The sequence below is a fragment of the Pseudophryne corroboree genome, chromosome 8 (genome assembly GCF_028390025.1).
Source record: "Pseudophryne corroboree isolate aPseCor3 chromosome 8, aPseCor3.hap2, whole genome shotgun sequence".
NCBI lineage: Eukaryota > Metazoa > Chordata > Amphibia > Anura > Myobatrachidae > Pseudophryne > Pseudophryne corroboree.
In genome coordinates, this window is record NC_086451.1 from 454,311,061 (window position 1) to 454,335,608 (window position 24,548).

The 24,548-nt window shown below is 49.8% G+C and overlaps 1 protein-coding gene and 1 long non-coding RNA gene across 7 annotated transcripts in view; both read right to left on the reverse strand.

Moving 5' to 3' along the window:
* Positions 1 to 13,042, reverse strand: part of LOC134947964 (uncharacterized) — a 120,302-nt gene extending 107,260 nt beyond the window's left edge. The window contains exon 1 of the long non-coding RNA XR_010182883.1: positions 11,347 to 13,042. This is a non-coding gene — a long non-coding RNA (uncharacterized LOC134947964). The remainder of the gene's footprint in view (positions 1 to 11,346) is intronic.
* Positions 13,043 to 16,733: 3,691 nt separating this feature from the next.
* Positions 16,734 to 24,548, reverse strand: part of MGAT1 (alpha-1,3-mannosyl-glycoprotein 2-beta-N-acetylglucosaminyltransferase) — a 75,788-nt gene continuing 67,973 nt past the window's right edge. For all 6 annotated transcript variants that reach the window (XM_063938306.1, XM_063938305.1, XM_063938307.1 and 3 more), the window contains 2 exons: positions 18,283 to 19,236; positions 16,734 to 17,881 (listed from right to left, as the gene is read on the reverse strand). In XM_063938306.1, coding sequence (XP_063794376.1) covers positions 17,129 to 17,881; positions 18,283 to 18,876 — 1,347 coding nt within the window. In that variant the 5' untranslated portion in view covers positions 18,877 to 19,236 and the 3' untranslated portion in view covers positions 16,734 to 17,128. The remainder of the gene's footprint in view (positions 17,882 to 18,282; positions 19,237 to 24,548) is intronic.

Genomic DNA, 24,548 nt, shown 5'->3' on the forward strand with positions numbered 1-24,548 from the left:
TACTCGCTCCCACTCACGACTGCAGGACTTTCATCGGGCTGCACCCACTCTGTGGAATGCCCTACCACGCACAATAAGACTCTCCTCTAGTCTCCAAACCTTCCCTGAAAACTCACCTCTTTAGGCAAGCGTATCAAATTCCAGAACCGCCCACATAACTTTCATAAACCTTCCTATCAAATTGCATCCACTCTGTACAGTTCACACATATACTCACATGTCTTCTCATTCTATGCAATAGATAGGCATATGTACACAAGGAAAGGTGCTATTTCCCTATAGATTGTAAGCTTGCGAGCAGGGCCTTCCTACCTCTATGACTGTTATCACCCAGTTTCTTATTGTTATTTCAAATTGTAAAGCGCAACAGAATATGCTGCGCTATATAAGAAACTGTTAATAAATAAAATAAATAAATATCCCTTATCGCAGTCCACGTGGAAAGTAAATCAAGCAAAAGTTGGGAAAACATGTGAAAACCCCACAAAACATGTGTCGACCATTTGTTTGTTGACTATGGTCATGTCGACCTTTTGTACCTGATGACCCTTCATTTGTCGACCTTTGTACCTGTCACCTGATTCATGTCAACCATAAGGTGTCGACCTATCATCCAGATACCATTTGATAGCAATGGAAGAGAGATGCCAATGTTTAATATTAGAGTGCACAACAAAATGGCAGCTCCCACTCCAACCAAGAAACAACAACAGGTTACACATTACTTATATCAAAGACTAAATAGACAAAAAGATAAAGATAAGCCCTAGTTTTGCATGAGTATGTTTTCCCTGAAATAAAACGACAGCTGTAACCAGAAGCAGATGTTCTGCAGTCAGTTGGCTTGCTGTGGATCCCTGTTTGGTACATCTCAGTGCGGATGTAACCAGAAGATGTTCTGCAGTCAGCTTGCCGTGGATCCCCGTTTGGTACATCTCAGTGCGGTTGTAACCAGAAGCAGACGTTCTGCAGTCAGCTGGCTTGCCGTGGATCCCCGTTTGGTACATCTCAGTGCGGCTGTAACCAGAAACAGATGTTCTGCAGTCAGATGGCTTGCCATGGATCTCCGTTTGGTACATCTCAGTGCGGCTGTAACCAGAAACAGATGTTCTGCAGTCAGATGGCTTGCCATGGATCCCCGTTTGGTACATCTCAGTGCGGCTGTAACCAGAAACAGATGTTCTGCAGTCAGATGGCTTGCCATGGATCCCCGTTTGGTACATCTTAGTGCGGCTGTAACCAGAAGCAGACGTTCTGCAGTCAGTTGGCTTGCCGTGGATCCCCGTTTGGTATATCTCAATGTGGCTGTAACCAGAAGCAATGTTCTGCAGTCAGTTGGCTTGCCGTGGATCCCCGTTTGGTACATCTCAGTGCGGCTGTAACCAGAAACAGATGTTCTGCAGTCAGATGGCTTGCCGTGGATCCCTGTTTAGAACATCTCAGTGCGGTTGTAACCACAAGCAAATGTTCTGCAGTCAGTTAGCTTGCCGTGGATCCCTGTTTGGTATATCTCAATGTGGCTGAAACCAGAAGCAGATGTTCTGCAGTCAGTTGGCTTGCCGTGGATCCCCGTTTGGTACATCTCAGTGAGGCTGTAACCAGAAACAGATGTTCTGCAGTCAGATGGCTTGCCGTGGATCCCTGTTTGGTATATCTCAATGTGGCTGTAACCAGAAGCGTTGTTCTGCAGTCAGTTGGCTTGCCGTGGATCCTCGTTTGGTACATCTCAATGCTGCTGTAACCACAAGCAAATGTTCTGCAGTCAGTTGGCTTGCCGTGGATCCTCGTTTGGTACATCTCAGTGCGGCTGTAACCAGAAACAGATATTCTGCAGTCAGATGGCTTGCCGTGGATCCCCATTTCGTACATCTCAGTGCAGTTGGAACCACAAGGAGATGTTCTGCAGTCAGTTAGCTTGCCGTGGATCCCCATTTCGTACATCTCAGTGCAGTTGGAACCACAAGCAGATGTTCTGCAGTCAGTTAGCTTGTCATGGATAACTGTTTAGTACATCTCAGTGCAGCTGTAACCACAAGCAGATGTTCTGCAGTCAGTTGGCTTGCCGTGGATTCCCGTTTGGTACATCTCAATGCGGTTGTAACCACAAGCAAATGTTCTGCAGTCAGTTGGCTTGCTGTGAATCCCCGTTTGGTACATCTCAGTATGGCTGTAACCAGAAGCGATGTTCTGCAGTCAGTTGGCTTGCCGTGGATCCCCGTTTGGTACATCTCAGTGCGGCTGTAACCAGAAGCGATGTTCTGCAGTCAGTTGGCTTGCCGTGGATCCCCGTTTGGTACATCTCAGTGTGGCTGTACCCAGAAGCAGATGTTCTGCAGTCAGTTGGCTTGCCGTAGATCCACGTTTGGTACATCTTAGTGCGGCTGTAACCAGAAGCAGATGTTCTGCAGTCAGTTGGCTTGCCATGGATCCCCGTTTGGTACATCTCAGTGTGGCTGTAACCAGAAGCAGATGTTCTGCAGTCAGTTGGCTTGCCGTGGATCCCCGTTTGGTACATCTCAATGTGGCTGTAACCAGAAGCAGATGTTCTGCAGTCAGTTAGCTTGCCGTGGATCCCCGTTTCGTACATCTCAATGTGGCTGTAACCAGAAGCAGACGTTCTGCAGTCAGTTGGCTTGCCGTGGATACCCGTTTAGAACATCTCAGTGCAGCTGTAACCACAAGCAGATGTTCTGCATCAGTTAGCTTGCCGTGGATTCCCATTTGGTACATCTCAGTGCGGCTGTAACCACAAACAGATGTTCTGCAGTCAGTTGACTTGCCGTGGATCCCCGTTTGGTACATCTCAGTGCTTCTGTAACCAGAAGCGATGTTCTGCAGTCAGATGGCTTCCCATGGATAATTGTTTAGTACATCTCAGTGAGGCTGTAACCAGGGGGGTCATTCCGAGTTGTTCGCTCGTTATTTTTTTCGCTACGGAGCGATTAGTCGCAAACTGCGCATGCGCAATGTTCGCAGTGCGCCTGCGCCAAGTAAATTTGCACAAAAGTTTGTTATTTTAATCACGGCCTAACAAGGTTTTTTCATCGTTCTGCTGATCGTAGTGTGATTGACAGGAAGTGGGTGTTTCTGGGCGGAAACTGACCGTTTTCTGGTAGTGTGCGGAAAAACGCAGGCGTGTCAGGGAAAAACGCGGGAGTGTCTGGAGAAACGGGGGAGTGGCTGGGCGAACGCTGGGTGTGTTTGTGACGTCAAACCAGGAATGAAACTGACTGAACTGATCGCAGTGTTAGAGTAAGTCTCGAGCTACTCAGAAACTGCTAAGAAATTTCTATTCGCAATTCTGCTAAGCTAAGATACACTCCCAGTAGGCGGCAGCTTAGCGTGTGCAATGCTGCTAAAAGCAGCTAGCGAGCGAACAACTCGGAATGAGGGCCCAGTAGCAGATGTTCTGCAGTCAGCTTGCCGTGGATCCTCGTTTGGTACATCTCAGTGCGGTTGTAACCACAAGCAGATTTCTGCAGTCAGTTGGCTTGCCGTGGATAACTGTTTAGTACATCTCAGTGCAGCTGTAACCACAAGCAGATGTTCTGCAGTCAGTTGGCTTGCCGTGGATAACTGTTTAGTACATCTCAGTGAGGCTGTAACCAGAAGCAGACGTTCTGCAGTCAGTTGGCTTGCCGTGGATCCCCGTTCGGTACATCTCAATGTGGCTGTAACCAGAAGCAGATGTTCTGCAGTCAGTTGGCTTGCCGTGGATCCCCGTTCGGTACATCTCAATGTGGCTGTAACCAGAAGCAGATGTTCTGCAGTCAGTTGGCTTGCCGTGGATCCTCGTTTGGTACATCTCAGTGCAGCTGTAACCACAAGCAGATGTTCTGCAGTCAGTTGGCATGCCGTGGATAACTGTTTAGTACATCTCAGTGAGGCTGTAACCAGAAGCAGACGTTCTGCAGTCAGTTGGCTTGCCGTGGATCCCCGTTCGGTACATCTCAATGTGGCTGTAACCAGGAGCAGATGTTCTGCAGTCAGTTGGCTTGCCGTGGATCCTCGTTTGGTACATCTCAGTGCTGCTGTAACCACAAGCAAACGTTCTGCAGTCAGTTGGCTTGCCGTGGATCCCCGTTCGGTACATCTCAATGTGGCTGTAACTAGAAGCGATGTTCTGCAGTCAGTTGGCTTGCCGTGGGTCCCCGTTTGGTACATCTAAGTGCGGCTGTAACCAGAAGCAGATGTTCTGCAGTCAGTTAGCTTGCCGTGGATCCCCGTTTGGTACATCTAAGTGCGGCTGTAACCAGAAGCAGACGTTCTGCAGTCAGTTAGCTTGTCATGGATAACTGTTTAGTACATCTCAGTGCAGCTGTAACCACAAGCAGATGTTCTGCATCAGTTAGCTTGCTGTGGATCCCCGTTTGGTACATCTCAATGCGGTTGTAACCACAAGCAGATGTTCTGCAGTCAGTTGACTTGCCGTGGATCCCTGTTTGGTACATCTCAGTGTGGCTGTAACCAGAAGCGATGTTCTGCAGTCAGATAACTTGCCATGGATAACTGTTTAGTACATTTCAGTGAGGCTGTAACCAGAAGCAGACGTTCTGCAGTCAGTTGGCTTGCCATGGATCCCCATTTCGTACATCTCAGTGCGGCTGTAACCAGAAGATGTTCTACAGTCAGCTTGCCGTGGATCCTCGTTTGGTACATCTCAGTGCGGTTTTAACCACAAGCAGATGTTCTGCAGTCAGTTGGATTGCCGTGGATTCTCGTTTGGTACATCTCAGTGCGGCTGTAACCAGAAGCAGATGTTCTGCAGTCAGCTTGCCGTGGATCCCCGTTTGGTACATCTCAGTGCGTCTGTAACAACCACAAGCAGATGTTCTGCAGTCAGTTGGCTTGCCGTGAATCCCCGTTCAGTACATCTCAGTGTGGCTGCAGGTTAAGGCCATTCTGAGCTTTGCAAACATTTTGCTCCTACATCTCTGTTGATTATGAAACATCACCCACATCCTGTTCAGTGCTGAGAAATGGGCTGTACACGACCCCGGCGACATGCATCCAGAGGTCATACAGTGCGTGTAAGTGAATGGAATTTGATAATTTCACAGTGACATTAGTAGAAGTGGCGATATGGCACTGACGGGTTCCAGATGATAGGTTGACAGTCATACTTTTGCATCATTTACCAGTCACCAGGGGTATATCTTCCTATTGGCCAGGATGGCACTTGCCAGGGGCGCCAGCCAAGGGGGGGTGCTGCCCGGCAGTGCCAACCGTGACATAGTAGTTCTCACTAAGTATATCCCTTAGCAGTGCTCATCCACTGCCGGACTCTCAGAAGCGTACTGCACTCCAACACTCTCTGTGACTACAGTCTCCCTGCCTGCACCCTCCCCGTAATTCCTCCTCAGTGTCCCTGCCTGCACCCTCCCCGTAATTCCTCCTCAGTGTCCCTGCCTGCACCCTCCCCGTAATTCCTCCTCAGTGTCCCTGCCAGCACCCTCCATATAATTCCTCCTCAGTGTCCCTGCCAGCACCCTCCCTGTAATTCTCCCTCAGTGTCCCTGCCAGCACCCTCCCTGTAATTCTCCCTCAGTGTCCCTGCCTGCACCCTCCCTGTAATTCCTCCTCAGTGTCCCTGCCAGCACCCTCCCTGTAATTCTCCCTCAGTGTCCCTGCCAGCACCCTCCCTGTAATTCTCCCTCAGTGTCCCTGCCTGCACCCTCCCTGTAATTCCTCCTCAGTGTCCCTGCCAGCACCCTCCCTGTAATTCTCCCTCAGTGTTCCTGACCTCAGCTTCCCTGTGATTCCCCCCTCAGTGTCCTTGTCCGCACACTCCTGTAATTCCCTCTCATTTTCTCTACCCGAACCCTCCCTGTAATTCCCCCTTAGTGTCCCTGACCTCAGCCTCCGTGACTCCCGCCTCAGTATCCCTGCCCACACCCTCCTGTAATTCCACCTCAGTGTCCCTGCCTGTACCCTCCCCATAATCCCCCCTCAGTGTCCCTGCCAGCACCCTCCCTGTAATTCCTCCTCAGTGTCCCTGCCAGCACCCTCCCTGTAATTCTCCCTCAGTGTTCCGGACCTCAGCTTCCCTGTGATTCCCCCCTCAGTGTCCTTGTCCGCACACTCCTGTAATTCCCTCTCATTTTCTCTACCCGAACCCTCCCTGTAATTCCCCCTTAGTGTCCCTGACCTCAGCCTCCGTGACTCCCGCCTCAGTATCCCTGCCCACACCCTCCTGTAATTCCACCTCAGTGTCCCTGCCTGTACCCTCCCCATAATACCCCCTCAGTGTCCCTGCCCGCACACTCCTGTAATCCCCCCTCAGTGTCCCTGCCCGCACCCTCCTGTAATCCCCCCTCAGTGTCCCTGCCCGCACCCTCCTGTAATCCCCCCTCAGTGTCCCTGCCCGCACACTCCTGTAATCCCCCCTCAGTGTCCCTGCCCGCACCCTCCTGTAATCCCCTCAGTGTCCCTGCCCGCACCCTCCTGTAATTCCCCCTCAGTGTCCCTGCCCGCACCCTCCTGTAATTCCCCCTCAGTGTCCCTGCCCGCACCCTCCTGTAATTCCCCCTCAGTGTCCCTGCCCGGACACTCCTGTAATCCCCCCTCAGTGTCCCTGCCCGCACACTCCTGTAATCCCCCCTCAGTGTCCCTGCCCGCACCCTCCTGTAATCCCCTCAGTGTCCCTGCCCGCACCCTCCTGTAATTCCCCCTCAGTGTCCCTGCCCGCACCCTCCTGTAATTCCCCCTCAGTGTCCCTGCCCGCACCCTCCTGTAATTCCCCCTCAGTGTCCCTGCCCGGACACTCCTGTAATCCCCCCTCAGTGTCCCTGCCCACATTCTCCCTCAGTGTCCCTGACCTCAGCCGATCTGTAACTTTGCCCTCCGTGTCTCTGGGTGGGGGAGGTGGGGGCGCCAGTTCCTTACTTTGCCAGGGGCGCTCAGACACCTAGATACACCCCTGCCAGTCACATGACTACGACTGGGAATAGTGGCACCTTGCCTGAAGCATGGCGAGCGAACGTCACACACACACAAAAAACACAGTCGACATTTCCATGTCTACTTTTTGAACCTGTAGACATTTTCACGTGTCTACTTTTTACGTGTCGACCAAATGACCCTGTTGACCTACTGCATGTCGACCATATGGAGTCCACCCACTGACTATCGACCTAATTCTGGTTGACCTAATGATACTCACCTGGTACTGACAATGGGCCTGATTCATGTTTGTAAGTAAAGCAAAAAAAGCAAGTTACTTTGTATCTGGAACAACCACGGGCTTAATTCAGACCTGATCGCAGCAGCAAAATCTTTCTCTAATGAGAAAAACCATGTGCACTGCTGGGGGAGAAGGGGGGGGGGGGGCGGGCAGATATAACATGTGCAGAGAGAGTTAGATTTGGGTGGGTTACTTTGTTTCTGTGCAGGGTAAATACTGGCTGCTTTATTTTTACACTGCAATTTAGATTTCAGTTTGAACACACCCCACCCAAATCTAACTCTCTCTGCATATGTTATATCTGCCCCCCCTGCAGTGCACATGGTTTTGCCCAACTGCTAACAAATTTGCTGCTGCGATCAACTCTGAATTAGGCCCAGAGAGCAGTTTTAGAACAAAGGGGGTCATTCCGAGTTGATCGCTCGCTAGCTACTTTTAGCAGCCGTGCAAACGCATTGTCGCCGCCCACGGAGGAGTGTATTTTCGCTTTGCAAGTGTGCGAACGCCTTTTCAGCCCAGCGCAGCAAAAACATTTTGTGAAGTTTCTGAGTTGGCCAGGACTTACTCAGCGCTTGCGATCACTTCAGTTTTTTTGGTGCCGGAATTGACGTCAGACACCCGCCCTGCAAACGCCCGGACACGCCTGCGTTTTCCCTACCACTCACAGAAAACGGTCAGTTGACACCCACAAACGCCCTCTTCCTGTCAATCACCTTGCGTTCGGCTGCGCGAATAGAATCTTAGCTAAATCCATTACGCAGCAACAATCCTCTTTGTACCCGTACGATGCACCTGCGCATTGCGGTGCATACGTATTCGCAGTTTTGCCGGGTTTTTACCTGATCGCTGCTCTGCAAAAATCGGCAGCGAGCGATCAACTCGGAATAACCCCCATGGTTTTGCCCCACTGCTAACAAATTTGCTGCTGCTATCAACTCTGAATTAGGCACATGGTTTTGCCCATTAGAGAACAATTTTGCTGCTGCGATCAGGTCTGAATTATGCCCTAAGAACAGTGATACACAGTAATGCAGAGATCTCGGTTACACACACAGACGTCTGCATTACTATTGTGTAGAATGTAAATCTTTGCTGGCTATTGCACGGGGTTTTTGTTTGTGTAGATTACCCCTCCCTTACATGCACCTGGGTTGGGCCTATAAATTGATTTGAGCAACTTCCCGTCTGTGTGTGACTGTCCTGCAAGGCGCGTATAGGCAGTGCCGTAACTGGGTGTGTGCCGATGGTGCCTTGCCCACAGCGCACATGCACTGAAGGTGCACCATAGGCAGCACCCACCCACGCCAAGGTCCCAGCCACTGTACTCACTACTAGTCCAGCGCTGCCACAAGTCTTCCGCCGCCTCTGTAGGACTTTGAGCGCCGCATTCTCTCCCCGCACTTCTGCAGCGCCGCCTGTCTCGCAGAGGCCCGGCTCCGAGTCCCGCTGGCGCCTGCCTCCCGCCACGTCTTCCGCCGCCGCCTCTGTAGGACTTTGAGCGCTGTATTCTCCCCCGCACTTCTGCAGCGCCGCCTGACTTGCTGAGTGCCCGATTCCGAGTCCCGCTGGCGCCTGCCTCCCGCCGCCTCTGCAGGGGCGTGGGAGTGCTGCAGCCAGCTCCCAGGCCTCTGCCTCTCTACAGCCTGCCTTGATACCGCAGGTCACAGGTGAGTGTGTGTCTCTTTCTCTCTCCCTCCCATAAAAAGTGGAATGCCTTCCATAATGTATAATAAAAAATAATAATATGGGGACTGCCATAATGTGTAATAAAAAATAATAATATGGGGACTGCCATAATGTGTAAATAGGTGGACTGCCTGCCATAATGTGTTTTTTTTGTTTGTTTTTTAAGTGGGGACTGCCTGCTATAGTGTGTAAATAGGGGGACTGTCTGCCATATTTTTTTTCTCCACCTAACCCTAACCTTCACTTACCGCAGCCTAACCTTAACCTTCCCCTAAGGGCCTATCCCTAACCATCCTCCCCGCAACCTAACACTAACCCATCTGTGTGGTGCCCCCACCCCACAGCCAAACACCAACCATCCCGTTTATACTTAACCTTCAGTATTCCGGCTGTCGGAATTCCGACCTGTGCGGGATTCCGGCATCGGTATTCTGACGGGTGTTGGAATTCCAGCGATAGATTCTTGAACGGATCCCTCTAGTACACATAATTAAGGGTTACCATTTGTGACAATTATTTTAAGTGGACATTTCTTTAGAGTCGCTTTAGCCATTCTGATAGCAGAATGTGTTTACGGGGGTGTGGATCAAACATGAATCAGGTGCAATGGTGATTAGAGATGTCTACTTAGGATGCTCCACTCTACTCAGGGTTCCCAGGGCCGGATTTGGATGTGTACGCAGACCCTATAGTTTACATATAAATCAGATAGTGGGGGGTCTGCGCATGGGCAGAAAGGGTCCTGTGCAATCGTTCGCAGCCTCCCATTAGCCGCAGCTGCGTTGGAGGTGTGGTGACCGGTACGGATGTACAAAACTGGGGTGTGGCGACTCCGTTTTGAATGTGGGCATGCGTTCTAAGTCCAGGGTCTGCGTCATCGGGTGCAGACTTCCTGGAACCAGCAGAGGGAGCCTGACGGCCAGCCTGAGACTCAGCACTCGGATCACAGATGCATGCAGGAGGGGATTATTTCCTGCAGACGCTTCCTGCCGCATTACAATATTTGTGGTACGGTACCAAGTAAATCAGAATACTACTCATGGTATGATGTATGGATGCAAGCATATAGGGGGTCAATCCAAGTTGATCGCACGTAGCAACATTTTGCTTCCCGTGCGATCAACCAGACGCCGCCTATGGGGGAGTGTATTTCTGCATAGCAGGGCTGCGATCGCTTGTGCAGTCCTGCTATACTAAAAAAGTTTCATGTAATAGAAGACCAAGGTAACAGTTACTTACCCAGAGCGATCGATCCAGGTCCCGGAATTGACGTCACACATCCGCCCTCCAAACGCCTGCATTGGACTCACCACTCCCCAAAAACGGTGAGTTGCCGCCCAGATCCGCCTTCCTCCTGGCAATCTTCTTGCGGTCGCCGCTGCGACCGCTTTCCTCGCTAGCGGCGTCGCTGCACGGCGACAGCCGTCGCCGGGCAATGACGCGCCTGTGCAATGCGGCCGCCACGCATGTGCAGTTCCGACCCGATCGCGCGGCTGCGAGGAAGCGCAGCGTGCGATCGGGTCGGAATGACCCCCATAGGTCAGACTGCATCCACCGTTGGATACGTGGCCACAAAGCACAAGTCCTGACAATAACCTCTCGCGGTCACTGCAGATGCCGAGGAATTACAGCCAAGCGGATATTTCCATACACTAAGAAATCCATACAGACACTAAGAGTGTATTATATAGACGCTGTATGTACAAACCCTGACATTACTGCACAGATAAGAACTGATTTAATAAGCGTGGCCTTCCCTGGCTTACACAATCCCCAGGCAAACAGACCACAGCCTCCCATGTACTATGGGCCTCATTCTGAGTTGATCGCAGCAGCAAATTTGTTAGCAGTTCGACAAAACCATGTGCACTGCAGGGGGGGGGGCAGATGTAACATGTGCAGAGAGAGTTACATTTAGGTGGGGTGTGTTCAAACTGAAATCTAAATTGCAGTGTAAAAATAAAGCAGCCAGTATTTACCCTGCACAGAAACAAAATAACCCACCCAAATCTAACTCTCTCTGCAAATGTTATATCTGCCCCACCTGCAGTGCACATGGTTTTGCCCAACTGCTATCAAATTTGCTGCTGCGATCAGATCTGAATTACCCCCAATGTGCGGCTACGTCTATCCTAGTTATCTGATTGGCTAGACATCTGGGGACATCCTATGACAGACAAGACATGAAGAACGAATTCAACAGGTCCTCAGGTTGGGAAACAGCCATAATGTTGAAATGTACAATGTCTACTTTTAAAATGTCGACACTAGGGCCAGGCTATGGGAGGGGAGAGTTTGGTATATCCACCACTAGAAGTGCCACAGGATGAGCCAAACGTCATCACGCCGTCACCGCCATACCTGGAAATCACCACTACCCCAACAGGAACGTTTTGCAGACATTCTTATCACGACATTTCATCGGTGTCGACAGTATAACCATGTCTACATTTTCATGTCATCAAAATATACCGCACCTGTTCAGGTTAGCTTGAATTCTTCTTATAAATGGACACCACCCGCAATGCCTGCACCTTACAGCCCACACCCCTAAAATACAAAGATGCAAAACTATGTAGTGACTCCCAGAACAACACACATCATCACTGCATAAACCGTATCCGGATAACAGATAGACAATGTATTGGTCAATGGTCAACATGCATTAGTTTGACAGGTGCAAAAGGCCGACACACAAATGGTCGACACTTTTTTTTTTTTTTTAGTTCCTCATGCTTTCTCAACATTTGCTTGATCCACTATCCACGTGGACATCTACTGGGAATAGTGACGTGGCCAGGAGCGTGGCGGGTGTACACGTTTGTACTGATGGTGGTCACACAACATGAAATATATACGACTTGGCTCAAAAATATGTGTTGACCATTTGTGTGTCGACATAATGACCTTAAGCACTGCTGCCATTTTATCCGTCGACCTTTTGTACTGGTCAGCCTAATGCATGTTGGCCCTTTCGGTGGCAACTAATGACTGTAACGTTCTCGATCCATTGATCCACACCCCCGTAAACACATTCTGCTATCAGAATGGCTAACCAGACTCTAAAGACATGTCAACTTTAAAAATTGTCGCAAATGGTAACACTGAATGGGGTGTATTAGAGGGACCCGTTCAAGAATCCATCGCTGGAATGCCGACTTCCGTCAGAATACCAATGCCGGAATCCTGCACAGGTCAGCATCCCGACGTCAGAATTCTGACAGCCGGAATACTGAAGGTTAAGTATAACCAAGACGGTTGGTGTTTGGCTGTGGGGCGGGGGGATCTGGGGGGTTGGGTTAGGTTTAGGCACCACACAGATGGGTTTGGCTGTCTGGGGGTGGTGGTTTGGGGGGGTTGGGTTTAGGAACCACACAGAGGGGTCGAGATCTTTGCCGGCATTGTTATTCTAACCGCTGGAATCCCGTTCGTCGGGATCGTATACTGATCCTGTATTAGATGCCAACAAATGGTGATACTTATTACACCCCATGCACAGCTGGGAATATATACTGCTTCCACAGTTTACTATGAGCTAATAACCTCTGCTAGAACCAGACCGGATTGTAATAATCATTTTCCTGGTGCTGTATTATACCACTTACACACAATACACATGTTTCTAAACAAACGCACAATAGAACCTGTGTGGATCCTAGCTAAGTGCCTGGTTTATATACACACACCAGCGTCTTTATACACAGAGCAGTAACTAGGGCTGTCCGAGAGGGGCACAAAGCAGAAGAGGGGTGCGGAGAAGTAAATGGTTCCCTGTAATTTGGATAGAGATGAGCGGGGGAGTTAGTTTTGCTCCCTGCCCCCGGTCTCTCTGGTACAATACATCTCCACTGCTTTCCATTTCTGAGGGATAATATGAGGAGACAGATCTCCTCAGACTTATCTGTAGTGCACAGGTCACTTTCCAGAGGTGGATGACCGAGAAGAGACGGGGGAGGGAGGACAGCCTGTTCTGTCATCCGCCTTTACACTGCACCACTATACCGTGTCCTGTCCTCTTCATCTACTGGTCCTATACGCGCCTTGCAGGACAGTCACACACAGGCGGGAAGTTGCTCAAATCAATTTATAGGCCCATCCCAGGTGCATGTCAGGGAGGGGTAATCTACACAAACAAACCCCCGTGCAATAGCCAGCAAAGATTTACATTCTACACAATAGTTATGCAGACGTCTGTGTGTGTAACCGAGATCTCTGCATTACTGTGTATCACTGTTCTTAGGGCATCATTTAGACCTGATAGCAGAAACAAATTTGTTCTAATGGGCAAAACCATGTGCAGTGCAGGGGAGGCAGATGTGACATGTGCAGAGAGAATTAGATTTGGGTGGGGTGTGTTCAAACTGAAATCTAAATTGCAGTGTAAAATTAAAGCAGACAGTATTTACAATGCACAGAAACAATATAACCCACCCAAATCTAACTCTCTCTGCACATGTTACATCTGCCCCACCTGCAGTGCACATGGTTTTGCCCATTAGTGGACTATTTTGTAGCTTCGATCAGGTCTGAATTATGACCTAAGAACAGTGATACACAATAATGCAGAGATCTCAGTTACACACAGACGTCTGCATTACTATTGTGTAGAGAACAATTTTGCTGCTGCAATCAGGTCTGAATTAGGCTTTTAGAGACATGTATGGGATCAGTAGTTGGAGACAATGCAGATCTTGTAGTGCCCTTCTGGAGGATCTTGAGGGGGGGGGGGGGGGGGGGGGGGGAAGGTCCAAGTAAGCTAGCTTTCAATGTAGACATATATAACCCACAGAAGATGCTATAAAGATACAGTGGACTGGCAAGGCGTGACCTTACCCCTTTGTGCAGGACTTACCCACAGATCTAAACATAGCCCAAAGTGAGGCGAGGAGACCAGTGAGAAACCGCAATATGTACGCCTCACCTGCAGACGACAGACAGCCATTATGTGGGCCTAGACAAAATGGAAGGTGCCTCATGTCTCAGCATTGTGACTTGCTGTTCGTGAATGAGTATGATGCATTCTGACAGTTGTTGGTATGAGCTGCAAAATGGCCGAATCCTCTGTGAGAAGGTGATGGCTACAGCTTAAGCTGCATGTTATTTACACTGGTGGTAGCATTGTGCTCACCACAAAATACCTGGCCCAAGCAGTCACTTGGCTGACCAGTGAGAGGATGGCTCTGTGCAGTGTTGGTCTTACTGTATGCGTGGGCAAAATGGCTACAGATCCGGTGCTTTGGAGACTGTGCGCAGCCCCTGCGCTGAGGTTTGAGTGGGGTGGCTTATGGTAGACACGTACAGTAGAAGCACGAATGAAGTAAGAGGAGCACGTTTCTGTCCTCTGACCCTTATCAGGGCATTCACTGACCCTGAGCCAAAGTCCACATGACAGATAATAAATAACGTGAACATTGAGTTGTTTTGCTACCATGAACCTCTCTCTGTGAAGTCTTTCCCTAGAACATATTCTCTCTCACTGCCACATGCTGCCTTTATCAGAGTTCTGCAGGCGCCGGTGGGGTGAAGCAGTCAGGGAAATATCTAGCAGATGGAAACCGAATCAGGAACAATGTAAGCAGCAGATTTCCCTTTGGAAAGTAGTTACTTCCTCATGGTTCTAGCACCCAGGCACTGAGGCTAGAGGGCTCCGGCACTACACTGGACACCTCCCCAGCACCAGGGAGACTCTGAGGCAAGGGGGCTCCGGCACTACACTGGACACCTCCCCAGCACCAGGGAGACTCTGAGGCTAGAGGGCTCCGGCACTACACTGGACACCTCCCCGGCACCAGGAAGACTCTGAGGCTAGAGGGCTCCGGCACTACACTGGACACCACCCCGGCACCAGAGAAAATCTGAGACTAGGAGGCTCCGGCACTACACTGGACACCTCCCCGGCACCAGGGAGAGAGTCTGAGGCTAGGGGGCTCCGGCACTACACTGGACACCTCCCCGGCACCAGGGAGACTCTGAGGCTAGAGGGCTCCGGCACTACACTGGACACCACCCCGGCACCAGGGAAAATCTGAGACTAGGAGGCTCCGGCACTACACTGGACACCTCCCCGGCACCAGGGAGACTCTGAGGCTAGAGGGCTCTGGCACTACACTGGACACCACCCCAGCACCAGGGAGAGTCTGAGGCTAGAGGGCTCCGGCACTACACTGGACACCACCCCGGCACCAGGGAAAGTCTGAGGCTAGAAGGCTCCGGCACTACACCGGACACCACCCCGGCACCAGGGAGACTCAGAGGCTAGAGGGCTCCGGCACTACAGTGAACACCACCCCGGCACCAGGGAAAGTCTGTGGCTAGAAGGCTCCGCAAGTACACTGGACACCACCCCGGGACCAGGGAGAGTCTGAGGCTAGGGGGCTCCGGCACTACACTGGACACCTCCCCGGCACCAGGGAGAGTCTGAGGCTAGGGTGCTCCGGCACTACACTGGACACCTCCCCGGCACCAGGGAGAGTCTGAAGCTAGAGGGCTCCGGCACTACACTGGACACCACCCCAGCACCAGGGAAAGTCTGAGGCTAGGAGGCTCCGGCACTACACTGGACACCACCCCGACACCAGGGAGACTCTCTCTGAAGCTAGGGGGCTCTGGCACTACACTGGACACCACCCCAACACTAGGGAGAGTCTAAGGATAGGGGTCTCCTGCACTACACTGGACACCACACCAGCATCAGAAAGACTCTGAGGCCAGGGTGCTCCGGCACTTCACTGGACACCACTCCAGCACCAAGGAGACTCTGAGGCTAGGGCGCTCCAGCACTTCACTGGACACCACCCCAGCAAGACTCTGAGGCTAGGGGTCTCCTGCACTGCACTGGACACCACCCCAGCACCAGGGAGACTCTGAGGATAGGGGTATCCTGCACTGCACTGGACACCACCCCAGCACCAGGGAGACTCTGAGGATAGGGGTCTCCTGCACTGCACTGGACACCAGTTACCAGGAACTGCTAGTGGGGCTTCTGCTGCTTTTAAATATGTAGAAACACAAAAGGGATCAGATGCTGCTGATATAAAATTATAACCAAACTGATAACACCATGTGATATAAACCTGTGCTGTGGTCAAGCTCATAAATTTGAACCATATAATACGTCAATGAGAGCAACGCTGGCTTAATAACAGAGTATACAAATACAGAAGTTAATCATGGCAGATAAAAAGATCACAGAGAACAAGCTGAAATCATCAAAGACTTTCAATTAACAGCTTTAAAAAAAACAACGAAAAGACCCGTTTATAAAATCTGTAAATATATAAACTAATAAAAATGAAAAATGCGATAAAGATGATGAAAAATTGCACATAAAGGGTCTGATTGATTCGCCAACGGCCGCTTCTAGAGGCTGCTATATACAAATGGTTCAGTATCTTAGCCGTGCTGTGACTATTAGAGATACCAGATGTATATTGTTTTGTGGAACCCTGACATAACCTTCCAACTACTGGGATATTTCTCTTCCCAATTACTCGGAGAGCACTGATATTTGGAGCCTCTTACCCGCAGGCTATATTATATTATCTATCCGCTAATACCACTTTATTTGCAGATTTTGCTCATCGTGTGGTCATACTTGTGCTATTCACTTTTATGATTTTCTATCTGCAGACTTTACCTATGATAATTTCAGCCAAGTCTCCCAGTAGCTTTACCTGCCAAGACTGAGTAACATATATACTTGTACTTCTGAGTATGTAAACAAGATCAGAATATAGAGTATAAACCCGATTACAAAAACATATAGCCGTTAATAGTGTACATTCAAATAACCTTATATGCAAACCATATACACAGTATATGTGCAAAGACCGCCTTTATTCTCGCAAGCCTCCAGGACTCAGACTCATTGGGTATAAAGGTCACTTTATTGAGGTGAAGTAATAAAACGAGGAGGCTTGAGAAGACAAGCTATCCCCCTGGCCAGGAACCACAGTTGACTGAGATGATCACTTCCTGAATGCATAGGTGCAGAGCTGCCTCGTCTAGGTCCAAAGGCAGCTGGTCATCTCTCCAGCAACTCTTTCTGTAGATCCAGCCATTGCTTCTGCATTGTAATTAGTGGCGTTCAGCTAAGTGGTTTCTGGTGTTCTATCAGATCTCCGGGAGACCTGGCATCAGATAGCACCTAAAAACGTTGGATACTCTGAAGCTCTCATAGAGAGATAAAAGTCCCCTACGTATTCTCTCGCTTTCCTGACACCCATGCTCTCCTTAAACCTGGAGCAACCACAGATCACCTTAAGTCCATGATGGGTCATAACCTTTCCAATCCTTAGGGGGAGCCAAAAACACCTTTCTGCCCCGGTGTGTAAATGACACAACTCCCATGTAGGCAACCCGGGCCACCCCTGACTTTAGGTCATCCATAACACCAAAAGCCCTGGCCATAGCCTTGAAAGTGTCCCTATTGGAGTACTCCACCCTCACCGTCCTGCCACCGGGCACTTGCCCTTGGAGTACCTCTTCTACTCGGGCCTTTGGTGCCTCATAAACCTGCCCCAGAAACCAGGGATCATAATTTTCTTTCAGAAGATATGAAAGGTCTATCTTAGTAAAGGCCACTGGGTCCTGGTTCAGCTTGATGAATCTCAGATGCTGGTCAAAAAACTGTCCTTGGCTAACCCCTTTCCTTCCAAATGTTCGAGTGCGAGGTAATTCTGGTCTCAGGCAAGCCCTGCCGACTCTCTGCTCAGGACGCCTGACCCAGTCATCCCAAAAGGCTGCAGGCCACTTGGGTTCAAGTTCTTCCCACAGCTCCGAAAGCAGCAGCCAGCCGAGGCCGGGGAAAAAGTCAGAGCGGTAAAGTATGGAGCTGCCCTTGACATCCACCAGAGCCTCCTTGCCATTGTCATTCCAAGCAGAGACACACCACAAGCTGGGGTCCTGCCGGAGTAGGGAATGTGTAGCTTGGAAATATTCATAAAAATCTGGAGCCACTTCTAGATCGTCCTCCACTACGATGGCCGATTTGTAACCCATGACTCTGAAGATCTGAGTGGGAAACAAAGACAGGTTGTGGGGAGAGAAGAGCCATTATCACAGGTTGTTCAAGAATAATGTATTTTACACACTCGTATGAATAGCAATCCTCCCTGGTCCTTCTATTGGTGATCTCTTTCATCCACACGGTCTACTAGATCTCTGTGGTCTTCCTCTAATATTTAATGTATTACCTGTCTGCCCCACCGATGCTTCCCCCCCCCCCCCCCCCCCCCCCCCCTCCCCACACTTGCTGCATTAAGGACACACCCTTAGCCAAATAAGTTTAGGTGCTGTAAGGAAAGCAATTTGCTTCACCTCTTGCTAACAGAAAAACAGCATGCGTCTATGATGAGGGGTCAGTATAAAATGTTGTAATAAGAACATATAGCTGCTGTTTCAAACACACTTACCTGGTTGAGCGCCCATCTGTAGTGCCTGGAAATCTTGTAGTAACCTTGGAACTTTCTGTGTTCAGGAGGGGCTGGGACCTCGGAGAGGTCAGGCTGGTTAATATGAGTGATGGCGGGGCCATAGGAGTCAATGACCCTTGAGGTCTCCGCATGGGCGCAGTCCTGGCTCACTATAATAGGGAACTGCTCTGCCGAGGGGCGATACTTCAGTAAGGAGTCCAGGCACTTCCTGACGGAGGGCCGGTCACATGCCACTACCAGCACTGGAATGACCACGGAGAGTGGCTCAGGGGCCACAGGTGTTGGAGATGGAAAGGAGACATTGGAAAGTCGCTGGGGGAGCTCAGGGCCACGTGCAGCGTTCAGTGCAGCAGGCCGGCGGTTAAGCAAGCCACTGTAGTGGTGGATTTGCTGGAGAAGCCCTTTCTGCTTCTCCAACTCCGATTCGGCCTCTTCAGCCAGTCGTATTACGTGTTCTGTAAGGTCTAAAGCATCAGGGCCTTTTGGGCGACTCATGAGGTAGAGGAGAAGAATGGCATTCCACAAGATAAAGAGGGCCGCCCCCCAGGCCGCCACGCTGACCTTGCGCGGCATTCCCCTGGGGGGTACCAATCTGTGTCTAGAGGAGGATTTGGCTCTCAGCACAAACTGGCTTGTGACGTTCAAATAAGAGGACGGTTAATTGTAAGTTGGCTTGTTAGTCCAGGCAAAGTGTAGGGCTACTTGGGGTCGCACCTGGACAATGAGCTGAAACCAAGCTAAAGCCTTCCTAAGTTCATGTTAAATGTAAACTGAATATTTTCTGTACAGATCCAAGGTGGACTTGCGGACATCACGCTTCATCGAAAGGTTTCATGTCTTGGCAAAAACAGATAATGATGATTTAATTATCCCCCGGTCTGCAGTCAGATTGATGGATCTTCTTCAAGCAGGACAATCTCACCATCCACCCACCTGGAGAGCAGGAGATAGTATATGTCAGTATGTTGCTATCTATACACATACACACAAATATATCTAGCCACACGCACACAAAACACCTACAAAAATTGGGCCTATATTAAAAGCAGATAATGTAACATTCACAGACGTACACAGGACCCTACAGCAATTCACAAAACCCTGTAGTGTCCACTAAATAACCACAAATGGTCCACACACATGCAGACCTGCTTGTTTGTGGATCAGATTACCCATTCTTAATGAGGCTGCATTGTGGTATCACAGGGACTATGCAGAGAAACCTGATTAGATTTTGATTATTTGGTTGATGAGAAGTCTATGGTGCACAGCAAGAAGCGTTTCTCCAGATGTCACAACCTTGCATTACATAATGCTAGGTCACAGTTCTTTTACATAAGCTATCCTTTTTTTCAGGTATAGTGTTTAAATAAGATGTTTGTGTGTTACTACAACAGAATGGCCATAATGTGGAGACCAGAAAGCATCAAAATTCAGTTCTATACATATTGGACAGTACGGTTGGTGTAGTGGTTAGCATTACTGCCTCCCAGCCCTGGAGAAGAGGAGTTTAATTCCTGACCAAGACAAAATGTAGATTATTCAGCGGTGGACGCTGGTTTCATTTTTCACACAGTTTCCCGATGGTTTGAGGACTGTGCATGCTTTGGAGAAGCAAAGTCCTTTGCGGTGCCCCATAACCCGCAGCATTGCAGACAAAGAGGGAGCTTCATTGGATGCACCGGACATCCCTGGAAACCTGAAGGTTACTCAGATGTCCAGTGGGCTGGCTGATGTTTACACTGTCTTTGGACGCAGGCAGCGGATATGAGAAGCCATCAGTCTGCAACGGTTTACAAAAGACACCACTGGAGGGGAGTCTCAGAAACGTGAGTGGTAAGAGGTGGCATGCTAGGTAGGGGTTAGTTAGTAAATGGTCCATTCAACCTCGAGTACTAATCGTGAACAAAGTAATTTTATGGGCTAAGCCAGTGGTTCCCAAACTGCGTGCCGTGGCACCCTGGGGCCTTCGAGGCACTTGCAGGGGTGCCGTGAATTGGTGGTCCAGGACCAATTCAAATTATTTATGCCAATCATAAACTATGCGGGTAAACAGAAGTGAATCCTGGCCCTCACCACATAACTGCACCTAAGGAGGACATATAAACACAATTTACTTCATTTTATATATTTTTTGTGTACGTTTCTCAATAAGAAACTTGTGGCCTAGGGATGCCTTGAAAAAAAAAAATCTTATACAGTACGTGGGGATTCAAAATTGTTTGGGAACCACTGGGCTAAGCAAATATGAATGAGAAGCCTAAGAATTCACGAGGATCTGATGTCAAAACAGAGTGCCTCATGCCTTACTGTGATCACTAGGATCTAGTGCCATAACAGTGCCTCGTGTTTTAGTGAGGTCACTAGGATCTAATACCATAATGGAGTGCCTCCTGCTTTAGTTAGGTCACTAGGATCTGGTGGCATAATGGAGTGCCTCCTGCTTTAGTGAGGTCACCAGGATCTAGTGCCATAATGCAGGGGTTCGTGCTTTAGTGAGGTCACCAGGCTCTAGTGCCATAATGCAGAGGCTCGTGCTTTAGTGAGGTCAACAGGATCTAGTGCCATAATGCAGGGGGCTCGTGCTTTCGTGAGGTCACCAGGATCTAGTGTCATAATGCAGGGGTTCGTGCTTTAATGAGGTCACCAGGATCTAGTGCCATAATACAGGGGTACGTGCTTTGAGGTCACCAGGATCTAGTGCCATTATGCAGGGGTTCGTGCTTTATTGAGGTCACCAGGATCTAGTGCCATAATGCAGAGGCTCATGCTTCAGTAGGGTCACCAGGATCTAGTGCCATAATGCAGAGGCTCGTGCTTTATTGAGGTCACCAGGATCTAGTGCCATAATGCAGAGGCTCGTGCTTTATTGAGGTCACCAGGATCTAGTACCATAATGCAGGGGTTCGTGCTTTATTGAGGTCACCAGGATCTAGTGCCATAATACAGAGGCTCGTGCTTTAGTGGGGTCACCAGGATCTAGTGCCATAATGCAGGGGTTCGTGCTTTAATGAGGTCACCAGGATCTAGTGCCATAATACAGGGGTACGTGCTTTGAGGTCACCAGGATCTAGTGCCATTATGCAGGGGTTCGTGCTTTATTGAGGTCACCAGGATCTAGTGCCATAATGCAGAGGCTCGTGCTTTAGTGGGGTCACCAGGATCTAGTGCCATAATGCAGAGGCTCGTGCTTTATTGAGGTCACCGGGATCCAGTGCCATAATGCAGGGGTTCGTGCTTTAGTGAGGTCACCAGGATCTAGTGCAATAATGCAGGGGTACGTGCTTTAGTGAGGTCACCAGGATCTAGTGTCATAATGCAGAGACTCGTGTTTTAGTGATGTCACCAGGATCTAGTGCCATAATGCAGGGGTTCGTGCTTTAGTGAGGTCCCCAGGATATAGTGCCATAATGCAGGGGCTCATGCTTTAGTGGGGTCACCAGGATCTAGTGCCATAATGCAGAGGCTCGTGCTTTAGTGAGGTCACCAGGATCTAGTGCCATAATGCAGAGGATCGTGCTTTAGTGAGATCACCAGGATCTAGTGCCATAATGCAGAGGATCGTGCTTTAGTGAGGTCACCAGGATCTAGTGCCATAATGCAGGGGCTCGTGCTTTAGTGGGGTCACCAGGATCTAGTGCCATAATGCAGAGGATCGTGCTTTAGTGAGATCACCAGGATCTAGTGCCATAATGCAGGGGCTCGTGCTTTAGTGGGGTCACCAGGATCTAGTGCCATTATGCAGAGGCTCGTGCTTTATGGAGGTCACCAGGATATAGTGCCATAATGCAGGGGCTCATGCTTTAGTGAGGTCACCAGGATCTAGTGCCATAATGTAGAGGCTCGTGCTTTAGTGGGGTCACCAGGATCTAGTGCCATAATGTAGAGGCTCATGCTTTAGTGGGGTCACCAGGATCTAGTGCCATAATGAAGTTATATGTAATGTTGCGATGTTGTGTCATTACAAGCTGCAGTCTCATACGTATGAGAACGGGCGACTACTCTGTCTGTAGACCACAGTACACCTGAATGTGTCATGCTGCTTTACTTAAATAATCTAAAAAAAGCAAAATAAGACAAAACAATTTATGAAACTACTTAATTCCCTTTAGCGAGGAACACGTGATGAACTTTGCACTATAGTGACCCCTATCCGCTCGCTGACCCCCAGTGTGACTTCCTCACATTGTCCATGGGGACCGCCAGTCACCTCTCTCCCCCCCTGGCACAGTCTCACCCCAGCCCGTCTCCAGATTAGCATCTGTCTCTACTAATAAGGGATTAGGTGGTTTAAAATAGCAAACAAACAAGATTACAGTATAGAACATTGCTGAGCACTGAGCAGTGACGCTGGCATATACAGGGGAATATGGAATGAAAGCGGAATCATTTCACCATATGCGCAAGTCAAAGGAAAAGACGATGATCTGACTACAGGCAAGAACTCAAGCTGATGACAAATGGGCAAGTTAGTGGGGAGAAAAGAGAGCATGCTGGGGCTTGTAGTTCCACCACAGCCTGAGATCCACAGATTGTCTACCTGTCATATAGAGCACAGAGTGAAGGGAGAGTACAGCATTAGTATATGGGGGAGGGGAATTAGAGAAGGGGGTGAGAGACAGGGGAGTGTAGTATATGGGGGTGAGAGACAGGAGAGTAGTATATGGGGGTGAGAAACAGGAGAGTGTAGTATATAGGGGTGGGAGAGCTACAGACAGGAGGTGAGAGACAGAAAAGTGTAGTATATAGGGGCGAGAAACAGGAGAGTAGTATATAGGGGTGGGAGAGTCACAGAAAGGGGATGAGAGACAGGAGAGTGTAGTGTATAGGGGGTGAGAGACAGGAGAGAGTAGTGTATAGGGGGTGAGAGACAGGAGAGAGTAGTGTATAGGGGGTGAGAGACAGGAGAGAGTAGTGTATAGGGGGTGAGAGACAGGAGAGAGTAGTGTATAGGGGGTGAGAGACAGGAGCGTGTAGTGTATAGGGGTGGGAGAGGTACAGAAAGGGGGTGAGAGACAGGAGAGAGTAGTGTATAGGGGGTGAGAGACAGGAGAGAGTAGTGTATAGGGGGTGAGAGACAGGAGAGTGTAGTGTATAGGGGGTGAGAGACAGGAGAGAGTAGTGTATAGGGGGTGAGAGACAGGAGAGAGTAGTGTATAGGGGGTGAGAGACAGGAGAGAGTAGTGTATAGGGGGTGAGAGACAGGAGAGAGTAGTGTATAGGGGGTGAGAGACAGGAGAGTGTAGTGTATAGGGGGTGAGAGACAGGAGAGTGTAGTATATAGGGGTGGGAGAGGTACAGAAAGGGGGTGAGAGACAGGAGCGTGTAGTATATAGGGGTGAGAGACAGGAGCGTGTAGTATATAGGGGTGGGAGAGGTACAGACAGGGGGTGAGAGACAGGAGAGAGTAGTGTATAGGGGGTGAGAGACAGGAGAGTGTAGTGTATAGGGGGTGAGAGACAGGAGAGTGTAGTGTATAGGGGGCGAGAGACAGGAGAGTGTAGTGTATAGGGGGTGAGAGACAGGAGAGTGTAGTGTATAGGGGGTGAGAGACAGGAGAGTGTAGTGTATAGGGGGCGAGAAACAGGAGAGTAGTATATAGGGGTGGGAGAGTCACAGAAAGGGGATGAGAGACAGGAGAGTGTAGTGTATAGGGGGTGAGAGACAGGAGAGAGTAGTGTATAGGGGGTGAGAGACAGGAGAGTGTAGTGTATAGGGGGTGAGAGACAGGAGAGAGTAGTGTATAGGGGGTGAGAGACAGGAGAGTGTAGTGTATAGGGGGTGAGAGACAGGAGAGTGTAGTGTATAGGGGTGGGAGAGGTACAGAAAGGGGGTGAGAGACAGGAGCGTGTAGTATATAGGGGCGAGAAACAGGAGAGTAGTATATAGGGGTGGGAGAGTCACAGAAAGGGGATGAGAGACAGGAGAGTGTAGTGTATAGGGGGTGAGAGACAGGAGAGAGTAGTGTATAGGGGGTGAGAGACAGGAGAGTGTAGTGTATAGGGGGTGAGAGACAGGAGAGTGTAGTGTATAGGGGGTGAGAGACAGGAGAGAGTAGTGTATAGGGGGTGAGAGACAGGAGAGAGTAGTGTATAGGGGGTGAGAGACAGGAGAGAGTAGTGTATAGGGGGTGAGAGACAGGAGCGTGTAGTGTATAGGGGTGGGAGAGGTACAGAAAGGGGGTGAGAGACAGGAGCGTGTAGTATATAGGGGGTGAGAGACAGGAGAGTGTAGTATATAGGGGT